At 45.1% G+C, this 14,789-nt stretch overlaps 1 protein-coding gene and 1 pseudogene across 8 annotated transcripts in view; both read right to left on the reverse strand.

Moving 5' to 3' along the window:
- KMT5B (lysine methyltransferase 5B) overlaps nt 1-14,789 on the reverse strand; it is a 54,407-nt gene that overhangs the window by 21,583 nt on the left and 18,035 nt on the right. For all 8 annotated transcript variants that reach the window (XM_039235486.1, XM_039235483.1, XM_039235485.1 and 5 more), the window contains 2 exons: nt 10,829-11,064; nt 3,657-3,804 (listed from right to left, as the gene is read on the reverse strand). In XM_039235486.1, the coding sequence (XP_039091417.1) occupies nt 3,657-3,804; nt 10,829-10,988 (308 nt within the window). In that variant the 5' untranslated portion in view covers nt 10,989-11,064. The remainder of the gene's footprint in view (nt 1-3,656; nt 3,805-10,828; nt 11,065-14,789) is intronic.
- LOC120233922 lies at nt 6,664-6,973 on the reverse strand (annotated as a pseudogene).

Consider the following 14,789-nt stretch of genomic DNA (forward strand, 5'->3'; position numbering starts at 1 on the left):
CAACTCTGACTCGCGATATTCCTGCTACAACTCTGACTCGCTTCTTTGTAAATGTAGGGATATAGCAAGAGTTCAACATAAGCATTCAGAAGCGAGCCACGCCAGCCAGGGCATTTCTTCAATTGTGAAATATCTGCTGCATCCGAACGTTGTCTGTGGCACACTGAGAGGAGTAGAGGGAGGGGAAAAGGCACAAAACAGAAACTAAGAAACGACAATCAAATCACAGATGTACAAACACGGGAACAAAAGGACCCCTCACACAAGGGACAGACGACAGCTTGGGCAGTGAGAATCCAAGCTCCAGTCATGTCTTCCAGTCACATCTTTCATACCCCAAGGAAAGAGAGGTCCATAAACTAACAATTTCTAAGAAATATTTACAATTATTCTAATATAGCACTACAGAGTTTCCTTACTTTCTATGAAATGGTATATTTGAGAATGACACTAAGTCAACATTCTGATAAATTCTTGCTCAAAAGATTAAGAACAGAAAAGACAGTCTTATTTTCAAGTAAGTGTACGAAGATTAAATGAAAATGTGTGCCTTTCACTACGATTAACAAACCTCATTAATGAAATCTCTGTGTACTTCCCAAATGTCAGCTTACTAAAGAGTCTGTTAAAATACCTTTGAAGTGAACGCCTCTGGTAAAAGGCGCCCAGGGACGAGGACGCGGCCACACTCCCGGCTGAGGATGCCAGCGCCGCAGGTGGCTGACCTGCCCTACCCAGGGCGCACCACTACTCTCCACCTACACCGATGGCTACTCCAGAAACCCCAGGAGCAGGATTACATGTTGTAGTGGAAAACATGAATAAACGTTTTCTCCTGAATGTTTAATGTGGTTAACCAGCTTTATAAATATATATTACATTTTTTAAAATCTTTATTTTTCAAAGAGAGAGAGAGAGAGAGAGAGAGAGCGAGCCTGAGCAGGGGAGGGGTAGAGAGAGAGGGAACCACAGAATCCGAAGCAGACTCTAGGCTCCGAGCTGTCAGCACAGAGCTTGATGTGGGGCTTGACCTCACAAACTGTGAGATCGTGACCTGAGCCAAAATCAGGCACTCAACCAACTGAGCCACCCAGGTGCCTCTAAATATATATTTAGATTAAAAAAAATTTTTTTTAATGTTTATTCATTTTTGAGAGACAGAGCACAAGTGAGGGTGGGGCAGAGAGAGAGAGAGAGAGACACAGAATCCGAAGCAGCTCCAGGCTCTGAGCTGTCAGCACAGAGCCCGACGTGGGGGCTCAGACTCATGAAACCTGAGATCATGACCTGAGCCAAAATCAAGAATCAGACACTTAACCGGCTGAGCCACCCAGGTGCCCCCAAACAGCTTTAATTTTAGATCCTGCATTTTAATTTAGGGGTACTTAGATACAGTAATGTCTTGGGTTTTAATAATATTTGGGTAACCCTAAACTTCACATTTTAGGACTGCATGAGCCTAGGAAAATGAGCCTTGGGAACTAGTGATAAGGAAGGTTATTTATGTGAGAGAGAGACACAGCACTAGCTGGGGAGGGGCAGGCAGAGGGGGAGAGAGGAGAACCCCAGGCAGGCCTCCCGCTGTCAGCGCAGAGCCTGAGGTGGGGCTCAAACTCACAAACTGCGAGATCAGGACCTGAGCCAAGATCCAGAGTCGGACCCTTAACTGACTGAGCCACCCAGGCGACCCCGATAAGGAACTTTTTACCTACTTACTACATCACAAAAAGCTCAGTGGGACGGGTGGCCAAGGACCTTGCTGTTCCAAGTACGGGCAGTTGGGAGCTTGTTAGAAATGCAGCAGCTCGGGCCCCAGCCCACGGCTACTGAATCAGAACCTGCCTCTTCACAAGAACACCCCAAGTGACTCAGATGTAAAACTAATTATAGGACACAGTTGTCAAGGACTTTTATTAAGAAACGGGAGTAATTTCCTATTATTGAAGCCAGTGACAGGTAAACTGCGCATCCTCTGGAACAAGACCACTGCCCCCCTGCTGTTTCCTGGGGTGCGGCGCCTTCTTGGAAGGTTCATGTGCCTCCACAAGGCCGTGTGCAGAGCACAGTGACCATGTCCCAGCTCATTTCTCTTTCTTCATGACTCCAGGTCATCATTATGGGCCTTTGCGCTAAAACCCTGAGCCTCTCTAAGCTTGTTATGTGAAAGTGATTCTTATTTCCTAAACGTCACCAGGACCTTCCAGGAGAAGGAGTGCCGGCCTCACTGGGGAAAAGAAGGGAAACAGACCTAAAGTAACGCAAACCAGGGGCACCCGGCTGGCTCAGTCGGAAAGACGTGGGACTCTGGATCTTGGGGATGTGAGTATGAGCCCCATGTTGGGTATAGAGAGTACTAAAACAATAAATAGACTGGAAAAAATTCCTTGAGAAAATAATTTAAAAAAAAAGAATGCGAACCAGATTTTAGCTGGATACTGGGGCGCCTAGCCCTGCTGTACCCCAGCCAACAGTTGTCCACCCGTCCACTTACAAAACTCGGGGATCTGCCCCTCTGAGGTCAGGGAGCTATTTAAGTAAGTTCTCGAGTCCACTCCAACTTGTCACTTCATTTTAGCAAGGAAAGATCTATGGTGACAGTAGTCACATGAAAATGCCAAAGGCTCATTTTTATCTGAAAAACTTCTTTCTGGATTTAGAATATAATTGATAAATCAATCACACAGTCCCTGTTTTCATCTTAGTAAGGGACACAATTAAAAGGGGGAAATGGCACAAGATTTCCCTCTAATCACCTTTAGTCCCCGACCTCTCCCTCCCCAGCTACTGGCGGCTGGTCCCCTGGTGACCAAGTCCCTCTGGGGTCGTCACTGGCCCTGGAGCTACAAACCACTGCCCCAAGCGTGAGGAAGGCAGGAGGGGCCCGTGGCCCGGAGCTCAACCTCACCAGACTTGAAAGGCCCCTGCCACTCAAGTTAAGAGGCAAAGGAAAGTTGTAAAGTTCCAAGTTAGTGTTTGGTGCCAACTGTGAAATTATCGAAGCGCCTTTTTTGGGGGAGAGATATTTAAGAAAACGTGAATTAAAAAATTTAAAGGATAACAGATTTCAAAAACAGTGTAATAATATTTTATATAGATGGCATGTGATCCTCAATAAAGCACTTCCGGGTCTACTTTCTTATCTGCAGACTGGACAGATGCATGTCTTTGAAAATATTCTCTTCTTTCCAATGACAAGGTGCATCTCAAAGATTAAATATGATGCCAACATTCCCTATATATGGCTGCAATTATTTAGAAGAAAAAACTCTGTAATAAAATCATGAAAAAAAAACCCTGATGTAACCTACTTTAAGTAGAAAAAAAATATACATTTTCAAGGCTTCACAGGATGCTTGTAAAATTTTTCTTTCAGCTAAGATAATTATCATAACATTTAAAATAGACTAAGAGATGCTCCCCCAGCTTTATATTTTAATAGAAATAGCCTGAGATAAAATAAGAACACAGAATTAAAACTGACAAGACTCCTAGAAGCTTTTGTTGCTTTTCTTGCCTCAGATATAAAATCTTCTACAGTGAAGACCTTTCCTTTAATGTCATCTTAAATACTGATGAAAAGTAAAATTAGCATCTATTTTTTTCATCAAACTCAACATCATCATCTGCTCCACCTCAGGATACAGACTGGCAATTACCTGGTGTTCATTTTGTGTGTTTGGAAACCTAGATAGGGGTCAAGAACCAGACTGGTGGCCAGGTCGTCGTTCTCACAGAGCTCCTTGGCAGACATTCCAGAAGACGGCACATACCGACTCTGGCCTTCGAACCCTGAATTACCATTACCTGTGAGGAGAAAGAGAAGGAGAAGTCACTCAGGTGAAAACTACTTAAATCCACCTTTAAAACCTTTAGCTTTGCTGCCCTCTCAAGCTAGTAAATAAGAGCGGAGAGCCTTCTGCACAAGCAGAAAGCCAAACACGAAGCGAATGACTGTGAGCGTTTTGCTTAGCAGATAATGTTACCAGGTTTCCCAAGAACAGGGTCTGGGTGGTCGTGAGAATCTTGGGCTCAAATGCCTTCCTCACCCCTTGAGGAAGACGAAAAAACGGGGTGAGTGGACGCTCACCACCGTGGCAAGATGGCATAGAGAGCCGCTGCAGACGGGGGCGGGGGAGAGAGGAAACAAGAACACAAGCAACTGTCTGCAGTAAGTGCCAGAAGGGTGGACGTCAAGTACCAGGAGGAGTCCCCCCACCCCCCGGAGGCATTAACTTCACCTTCCTCCTTCCGGACAGGTGAATGCTCACTATCCCCACTCTGCTGGTAACTGAGGCCCACGGGTGAAGAAATGTGCCTGTGATTACAGTTAGGTAGCGGAAGCGGGAAAGAAGTACAGAGGGAATGACAGGCCTATTTCTAACCTGTTTGAAACAGATTTTGAATGAATAGATAAAAATAGGGAGTGACAGAAATACCAGCCGAAGTAATTGGGTTTAATGATGGTGTAAAGAGAGTGAAGAAAAGCCAAACCTAAATGGGTGAAGTTCCATCCGTGCTGATTTAAGCCTGACACGCGTGTCACAGACCATCTTTTCAGCAATGTAATTATACCAACAGTATGACTTGAAGCCGCTCAAAATTAAGATGTGGAAGAATGAAAGACACGGTAAGAGGTGTAACTTTCTTTTCCACTCTTTCAGAAAGCGAATTAAACACTTAATATGTAAGTCCCTGTCAAAAGGTAAGTAGATACGTTTTGCAATCAAGTTATTTGCATGTAGGTGTATAAAAGCTATCAAAGTCGTTATGTTTTCTTTTTCTTTATTGAGATGTAATTCACATATCATACAATTCACCCATTTAAAGCGTACAGTTCAATGGTTGTTAATGTTTTCACAGAACTGTGTGGCCATCACCACGATCAATTCTGGAACATTTTCATCACCCCCGAAAGAAATCCCATACCCATAAGCAGTCACTATCAATTTTTCCCTTCCCCCGGCCCCTGACAGCCACGAATCTACTGTCTCTATGGATTTGTCTGGTCTGAAAATCTCGTACTGATGAAATCATACAATACGAGAGGGCTTCTTTCAATTAGCAGAACGTTTTCAAGGTTCATCCGTGTTGCAGCAAATAGCAGTATTTCGCTCCTTATTATGGCCAAATAACACTCCATTATGTTGACAGATCACATTTTGTTAGTTCATTCATCAGTTGATGGACATCAGGCTGTTTGTTTGCACTTTTTGGCTATTATGAGCAATGTTTCTATGAGCAATCATGTAAAAGTTTCAGTGTATACCTGTATTTTTGATCCTCTTAGCGCTGGGTCATATGGTAACTCTATATTTAACCTTTCAAGAAACTGCCAGACTGTTTTCCAAAGTGGCTGCACCAATTTACATTCCCACCAACAGTACGTGATTATTTCTAATTTCTCCCCATCACCCCCAACATTTGCTACTATCTGTCCTTTTATTTATTTTTTAAGTAGGCTTCACACGGGGCGCCTGGGTGGCTCAGCTGGATAAATGTCCAACTTTGGCTCAGGTTATGGTCTTAACACCTCATGGGTTCCAGCCCCCCGTTGGACTCTGACAGCTCAGGGCCTGGAGCCTGCTTCTGATTCTGTCTCCGCCCTCCCTCACTCATACTCTATCTCTATCTCTCAAAAATAAATAAATGTAAAAAAAAAAACCACCACCACAACCTTTTTTTAAGTAGCTTCACGCTCAGCATGGAGCCCAATGCAGGGCTTGAACTCACAACTCTGAGATCAACACCTGAGTGGAGATCAAGAGTCAGATGCTTAACTAACTGAGCCACCCAGGAGCCCCATCTGTCCTTTTTTTTTTTTTTTAATGTTTTATTTTTGAGAGAGAGACTGACAGACAGAGAGCATGAGCAGGGGAGGGGCAGAGAGAGAGAGGGAGACACAGAATCTGAAGACAGGCTCCAGGCTCTGAGCTGTCAGCACAGAGCCCGACGCAGGGCTCAAACCCACCAACCGTGAGATCGTGACCTAAGCCAAACAAAGTCAGAAGCTTAACCGACTGAGCCACCCAGGGCTCCCCCGCCACCATCTGTCCTTTCAGTTTGACACATTTCAGGGGTTGTGAAGTGGTATCTTGTGGTTTTGACTTGCATTTCCCGGATGACTAATGATTTCAAGCATCTTTTCATGTACTGGCCATTTGTGTGTCTTTGGAGAAATGTCTGTCTATTCAGATTCCCTTGCTCATTTTAAATCAGAGTTTGTGGTATGCCTGCGTGGCTCAGCTAGTTAAGAATCCAACTTCGGCTCAGGTCATGATCTCGGGGTTTCTGAGTTCGAGCCCTGCATCGGGCTCTACGCTGGCAGCATGGGGCCTGCTTGAGATTCTGTCTCCCTCTCTCTCTGCCCCTTCCCTGTGTACACACACTCTCTCTCCCTCTCATAAAGAAAGAAGGGTGGGAGGGAGGAAGGGAGGAGGGAAGAGAAAGAAATTAGAGTCTGTCTTTTACTGCTGACTAATAACAGTTCTGTATATATTCTAGAGATGTAATTTTATTTTATCTTGACATTTGAGGTTTGCAGTTTTATTACAAAAACAAAAACAAAACCTATACAAAAAGGAAATCCTGGTCCGGTGGTAGCACTTAAGGCGGGAGGGGCAGCTCTGAGTCGCCGGGGGGCTGTGTCCCAGGCCCTCCAGCCCACTAGGCGTCCTGCTGCTGGACGCAGGGGTTGGGCCTGGCCTCCATGCCGTCCTGCGGGCAGATGCGCAGCATGGAGGTGCCCTGCACCCCACCAGGCCCGGCTGCCGCGTATCCTCTGTGAGCCTGTACCAGTGGTCAGGGCCTCTCACGTGTTCAACGGTGCCGTCAAGTACGAGACTGAGGAGAGGGCCGAACCCTCCAGAACGCCACTGGCTTCGCGGCCTCCCTGATACTTCATCCGGGTCACCTTGTCGATGTACTTAGCTGAGTCCAAGATGCTCTCTTTTTTCTCCTTCTCTTTGTCCGCCATCTTGCCACACCACGCTCTAGATACGTGATTTTACAGTATTCTCCCCACTTCTGGGAGTTGTCGTTTCATGTTCTGGATGTTAATCCCTTCCAGCACAAAAGTTTGTAAGTTTGATACATTTCAATTTACCTTATTTCTTGTGGTTTTAGTGTCATATCTAAGAAACCTCTGCCTGATCTAAAGTCATGAAAATGTATGCTTAGGTTTTCTTCTGAAGTTTTATAATTAAGGTCCTTTGATCCATTTTGAATTAACTTTTTCACACATACTATGAGGTCGGACCCAACTTCATTCTTTTGCATGTGGATATCCAGTCTTCCCAGCACCATTTACTGAAAGACTATTCTTTCCCCACTTAATTTCTTTGCATGCCTGTCAAAAATCAGTCAACTACAAACACAAAGATTTCTAGACTCTCGATTCTATTCCCTAGATCTATGTCTACCCAAACACTGCAGCTTTGGGGTAAGTTTTGAAACTGAGAAGTGTCGGTGTGCCATCTTTGTTCTTTCTCCACAGTTTTGGCTGCTCTGGGTTCCTTGAATTTCCACAAGAATTTTAGGATCCGTTTGTCCATTTCTGCAAAGAAGCCAATTGGGATTTTGATAGGGACTGCGTTCAATCTGTAGATCATTTGGGGAGTGCTGCCATCGTAACAATATTAAGTCTTCTAATCAACGAACGTGGGATGTCTTTCCATTTATTTAGGTCTTCTTTAATTTCTTTCAGTAATGTCTTGCAGGGGCGCCTGGGTGGCTCAGTCAGTTAAGCGTCCGACTTCGGCTCAGGTCATGATCTCACAGTTCGTGGGTTTGAGCCCTGTGTCGGGCTCTGGGCTGACACCGAGCTCAGAGCCTGGAGCCTGTTTCAGATTCTGTGTCTCCCTCTCTCTCTGACTCTCCCCTGCTCATGCTGTCTCTCTCTCTCCCTCTCTCTCAGAAATAAATAAATAAATAAATAAATAAATGCATTAAAAAAATAATGTCTTTCAGTTTTCAAAGTGTAAGTTTTAGAGTTTTATTGTTTGGATGCTGATCTCTACTGCTGAACTCATTTATCAGTTTTAATGGTTTTTTTAGCGGATTCCTCAATCATGTCATCTGCAAACAAGGATGGTTTGACTTCTCCCTTTACAATCTGAACGCCTTTTAGTTAATTTTCTTGCCTAGCTGCTGTGGTTAGACCTCTGGCACAATACTGAATATACGTGGTGAGAACAGACATTCTTGTCTTGTTCCTGATCTTAGGGGAAAAGCATTTAATGGTCTTTCAACATTAAATGGGGCGTCAGCGGTGGGTTTTTGTAGATGTCCTTTATCAGGGTGAAGAATTTCCTTCTATTCCTAGTTTGTCAAGTGTTTTTATCCTGAAAAGGGCCGAATTCTGTCAAATGCTTTTTCTGCTTCTAATGGAATGATCGTATGGTTTTTCTCCATCATGCTAGTGATGTGGTAGCATTATATTAATTTTCAGGTATTGAGCCAACTTTGCATTCCTGGGATGAACACCAATTGCTTAGGCTACACAATCATTCTCACTTGTTGCTGAATTTGGTTTGTATCTTGTTGAGGATTTTGTGTCCATACTGAATAGAGATATATTGTAGTTTTGAGGGTATTTTTTCTTTGGTTTTGGTAGCAGAATTAATACTGATCTAATCGCATGAGGAAGTGCTCCCTTCCCTTCTACTTTTTGGAACAGTCTGTGAAGAACTGGTGTTAATTGTTCTTTAAATATCTGCCAGTATTCACCAACAAAGCCATCCAGGCCTGAGATTTCCTTAGTAGTGTTTTTTTTTTTTTTTTTTTTTTTTCTAGGAGAGATAGAGAGAGACAGTGTGAGCAGGGGAGGGTCAGAGAGAGAGGGAATCACAGACTGAAACAGGCTCCAGGCTCTGAGCTGGCAGTCAGCACAGAGCCTGACGCGGGGCTCGAACCCACCAACCGCGAGATCATGACCTAAGCGAAAGTCGGACGCTTAACCGACTAAGCCACCCAGGCACCCCGTCCCCTCTTTCATTCTTGACTCTGCTTTTTCTTGGGGAGTCTTGGAGTAAAGGTTTGCTAATTTTGTTGATCTCTTCAAAGAGTCAACTTTTGTGATTTTTCTCAAATTTCCATTATTCACGTCTAATTTTACTCCATTGTGCCCAGAGAACACACAGTGTATGGTTCCAATCCTTTTAAGTCTGTTGAGACTCACTGCATGGCCCAGCCTATGGCCTATCCTGAAGCACATTCCACACGCCCCTGAGAACGTGCATTATTGGGCGCAATGTTCCCCAGATGTCTGTCAGGAAGCACTGGTCTAGGGCATTGGCTAAGTCTTCATTCATCTGCCCATTCACCTTCTGCCTCTTTGTTGCAGTCATTATTCAAAGTGGGGAACTGAAGTCTCCAAACTACTGAACTGTCTGTTTCTCCCTTCATTCCGTCAGTGTCTGCTTCATGTATTCCACGGCTCTGCTGCTGCATGAAATCACTGTCGTTTACCTAAGGCGGAGGACTGCTTTGCTTCACCGCTGGCTCTCTTTTTGTACCATTCTTATCCGATAACACTCAATGTGATGCTGTCCGTCTTCAGGCTCTTTGGATTTTTCCAGCCTATGCTCTAAATCTGTTTACACATGGCAAAATGTAGCACATCTTATGATCATTTTTCTAAATTATCACGTACCTCCAAAAATTCAGACCTTCTGCTCTATGATGCTCAAAAAGAAGGCCAACAGCAATTTGGTAAAATAAAAAAATAAAAATAAAAAGTCACCTAATTTACTGACCAGAGGCAATACCACTGCTACAGACACTACATTTCTCAGTTCCTTCAGGTTCCCATCACATGCTACAGGGTGAGCAGGTGTCCATGAACAGAAGAATCCATCCGGCCTTGGCCTCTCCCCTGACCTCCCACCCCAAGCAGGGGTTTCTGCCTAGTTTGTAACAGAAGCAGTGACCTGCTCTGCTACGGAAAGGCTAAGGGCAGCCAGGGCCCAGTAGACTGCATACACCTCGGAAAGCTATGAGGGCCACCACTGCAACTGTGCAATCCATCCGAAACTGCCCCAGGTCCCGGGCAGACCCAACCCCACCCAAAGCGGGCCAATTCCAACACGAAGTAAGGCTATTCTGTAGGAGCTAAATCAACCTCAGGAAAAACCAGAAGAGAAAAAGCTGTCCTCCCGCACATGACCGTACACCACTGGTTATCTTCACATGGCTGCCCACCTAAGGTTCGACACGTATCCCGCGGCACTTTTCTGCTCTTAAAGTAACTATTTCTTGAACTCTCAACAAGCAGCCTCACTGTCGCCAAGAAGGAGCAAAGGTAGAAAAGTAGCGCATTAACCACAGGGCTCCACTGTCGGGCCACGCGCCACTCGCCCCACAGGAATAGGAGGAATGGCAGCAATTTGTGAAGCTGCCCTAAATTCCGTTTACCTCGTAAATTAGAATTGAATAGATTATTCATAGGTCTAACTTTTCAAAGAGATATATACTTATACTTACATCAAATACAAAAATACAGTTTGAATGTAAAAAATTCAGCAGTAGCGCTTTAATATAGTTTATAAGGCAGATTAACCATTCAGATGTAAATGCTACAAAATATAACAAGGTTATGGATACAAAAGCATAATTAGAGTTATCATACTAAGCACTAAACTAGAGCTGTACAAGTCAGATGAGAATACGAATTGTCAAATCTTTGAAAGGGTTTAAAGAAAAAAGACTGTACTGTTAACTGGGAGAACATGAAAAATTGTTCTGGAAACAGCAGACCCAGAACACACGTTACGAACTGAAAAGAATCCCCACCCACACGACACTGAAAATGACAGTCGCGCTGTGTACATACATCTGCTCGACCTCCTCTCAACCACGTGTCTGCCGGCCTTCGCGGCCTCCTTTCCCGCGTGCTGCAATTTCGACGGGCTCTGCGCATGGTCATTAGACAACTTGCCTCCACTCCTCCTGCCATTCACCACCATGTTCTTGGATTCTCCCAACCACTTCATGCCCACAGAGCGCCTGGCCCAGGTGCATTGAGTCGCTCTCTCCGGATAGCTCAGGGGGTAAGTCCGACGTCCTCTCCTAACAAAACAAAACATGAAAAACAGAACTGGGAGGTAAATACACGAGAGACCATCCACCCGGACCCTTGACCCTTGATAAAGCTACAAAGTATTAAAGGTGATTCAGTCTTGTGGCCGGGGAAGGGGGTAGGGGGGGCGGTGCTCAGCAAGGGCCACCTGGGGGAAGGATGAGGAGCAAGCAGAGGCCCGGCGGTGGCCCCCTCCCCAAGCACCCTGAGTTCGTGCGGGGTGCCACCTGAGGTGTGCCATGGTGCTGCTCAACGTCCCCAGGGACAAGCGCGCCGCAAGTTCATGGAGAGCAGGGAGGCGACATGCATCCACGCCAAAGCAACGTGCTGGCCGCCGGGAGGAGAGCGGCCGCCCAGGACTGAACCCCTCCCTCTGTGTGTAATACACAATGAAGCCTTTTTTGGAGGGAAAAAAAGGTAATTTAGTAGCTAATGTCGCCACTCTTTAAAGACCACTTGGCTCCCCCAAGCCATCCAGTGTCATCTGCGCAGTCATCAGCACCCCCAGACTCTGGGGAGGTACTCACTCCGGCTTGCTCACTGCTCGTGCTGTGAACAGCCACCGATTACTACTAACAAGTGCTCGTAAGTATCTCTCAGTTACCAGTAAGAATCATTTTGCACCTTGTTATGCTGACATTTAGGTACAGCTCAATGATCTGCTCAAATTATACATTCTGGTAAGGGGGCTTGGGTGGCTCAGTCGGTTAAGCATCCAGCTCTTGATTTCGGCTCAGGTGACAATCTCAGGGTTCCTGAGTTCAAGCCCCGCATCGGGCCCTGTGCTGGCAGTGTGGAACCCGCTTAGGACTCTCTCTCTCCACCCCCAACCCCTGCTTGCACATGTGTCCCCTCCCCAAATAAACAAACATTAAAAATTACATGTTTTGGTAACAGTGTATTAACTGTGTCCCAGGGAGCTCTCTCTTCTGTTATGAGAAGAGCCTAAGAAAAGGCGTCTCAGTTAAGCTTTGTCCACACAGCTTTGTCTTTCTGTTGTTAGTTTGAAGTCAACGTTCAAGGTACTTCAGGGACTGGCCCTCAAATAGCAGTCTTGCCCATCATGAAATGTCTGTTACAATAGCGACAAAAACTGAGTAATTCTAATATTTGCTAATATAGAGCTATCCCTCACCATCTGAACTTTAATTAGCTGAATTTGGGAACTGAATGATTTGGCTAGTGAGGGATGCTTATAATATGTAAGGACCTTTGGAAATAAGAGTATAACAGATTACGTTTCATTGGTAGTGGAATGAGGAAAGGGATGTCCATGGCATCACCTCATTATGGAATTATACTCTAATATAAATCAGACTAAAAAGGCTCCAGGATAAGAAAGTGCAAAAACACAAAACTTTAGAGCTAAAGGTACTTTAAGATCCTAGTACAGCTCCTTCCAATCTACAGATGGAAGCGATGCCAGAGAGGCCGATTTCCCTTAGTTTTTTACGCACACACAGAAAAACACAAGTGATATATTATTTTGAGGTACTTCCAGAAATGTATACTTGGTCATGCCGTTAATGATACCCAATAAAAATACAAAACGTTAATTTTTAGTTGACCTCAGGTCTCCTCCACGGTCACAGGACCTATGTGTGAATTCACAATGGGGTAAAATGGGTGTGAGCCACATGCTTCCGTACGAAGGTAAAGAAAGTCTGATCCATACTGAGGACACCATTTATAGCTGGTCTCCGCCACGTTATTCTCCTGCCTCTTTCACTTAGATTCAATTAACACTCAACTTTTATTTGCCTATCTTTTCATTCTTCTTGTCCGCCTCACTAAACCCAAAAAACACTGCACAAACAACAGGAAAGGCAGGCATGGGGCGCCTGGGTGGCTCAGCTAGTTAAGTGTCCGACTCAGGTCACGATCTCCCAGTTCTTGAGTTTGAGCCCCATGTCACGCTCCGTGCTGACAGCTCAGAGCCTGGAGCCTGCCTCGGGTTCTATGTCTCCCTCTCTCTGTCCCTCCCCCTGCTTGTACCCTCTGTCTCAAAAATAAACAAAAAATTTTAAATATTAAAAAAAAAAAGGAAAGGCAGGTAAAACTACAGATACATTGGTTAGAAGCTCAAGATTTTTCAATTATTACATTTTATCAGATTAAATACAGGATCTACTGATGATTGAACATCCTGTACGTGTACTCAGAAGAAAAGGCAGAGAACTCAGGAGCAGTAAGCTTCTGAAGCACAGAGGCAAAGAAAGCTTGGGCAAAAGGCAATACCCGTGACACTCTTCCTGTGCCTGTGCCTGTAACAAACAGTGTGACCCATCTTTTTCATCTGGCTAAACTCTTCACACTCCAGGGTCTTCCTTGACCCTCACTGCCAAGTTCAGGTGGACACCCCCCCTATGAAACTTAGGTGAAAACCCCCATGTCACTACATTGCAATGGTTTGCCTGCCTCCTTCACTGCTGGAGTTCCTGCGGCCAAGAACTCATTTTCCTTTTCTCCAGCACAGCACAAAGTAGATCGTGGCACTCAAGTGACAAAAGAATAAATAAATGAAGTTGTGGCCTAAGCCTCCTAGCGGGTACTATTTCTTTATGTTTTTTAAGCTGTAAAATAGCAGTTATAACCGGGCCTCAAGTCTTCTTCTTTCTTAAGGTGTGAGTGCTGGGGCATCTGGGTGGCTCAGTTGGTTAGGCATCTGACTTCAGCTCAGGTCATGATCTCACAGTTCATGGGGTGGATCCCCGTGGCTGGTTCTGTGCTGACAGCTTAGAGCCTGGAGCCTGCTCTGGATTCTGTGTCTCCCTCTCTCTCTGCCCCTCCTCTGTTCACACTCTGGCTCTGGCTCTGTCTCTCTAAGATAAACAAACATTTTTTAAAAATTAAAAAAAAAAAAAAAAAAAGATGTGAGTGCTGGGCCACAGGCGCCTCCCTACGACCCAACCTCCGGCCTCCGCCCCCTGGTCTGCACCTTCGCAGGACAAGGAAGGGGCGAGGCGAAGTGCGTCTGGTCCTCCAGGAAGTCCGTCTCAAGCACGCCCTCACGGGACACACAACTCGGGGAGAATGACTGAAGACCGTTTTTAGGACTCAGGAGCCCTGATACTCCTGGATGATGGGACATAAACGATAACTACACATGTTCACATGGAACAGAAAAGAGCAACGTAGCTTTACAGAGATATGAGAGATAAAAGGATAATCTCTCCACAGGGAAATCTTAAGTCCCAACTAAGGTTCTCACTCAGAGAGAAAAAGCAGAAAACCTGGGGTGAAACACAGCGACTTGTGTGTAATAAGCCCTCCAGGTGCCTGTGGGTGTGAACACTTGCTCTCAGGTACTTCCTCAGTCACCTGACCATCTGATAGGGCAAAGAACCCAGGCCAAAACTTTAATCTGAGGAAATCAGACCTGTCAGCCTATTTCTCCCTGAGAAGAAAAGTGAAAAGAAATGACCAAAAAGTCATTTTAGCAGCACACTTCAGCCCAGTGCGTGGAACACAGAAATTATACATAATTTCAATGAGATGAGGATGAGGATTAATGATCCATCCAAACTGAAGCGAATTCATAACCTCAAGTCTCTTTTTTTTTGTATTTAAAAAAAATTTCTTATTGTTTATTCATATTCATTTTTGAGAGAGAGAGAGAGTGAGCGGGAGAGAGGGTCAGAGAGAGAGGGAGACACAGACTCCAAAGCAGGCTCCAGGCTCTGAGCTGTCAGCACAGAGCCTGACGCGGGGCTCA

Source organism: Hyaena hyaena, unplaced genomic scaffold (assembly GCF_003009895.1).
Source record: "Hyaena hyaena isolate Hyena2069 unplaced genomic scaffold, ASM300989v1 scaffold_98, whole genome shotgun sequence".
Classification (NCBI taxonomy): Eukaryota; Metazoa; Chordata; class Mammalia; order Carnivora; family Hyaenidae; genus Hyaena; species Hyaena hyaena.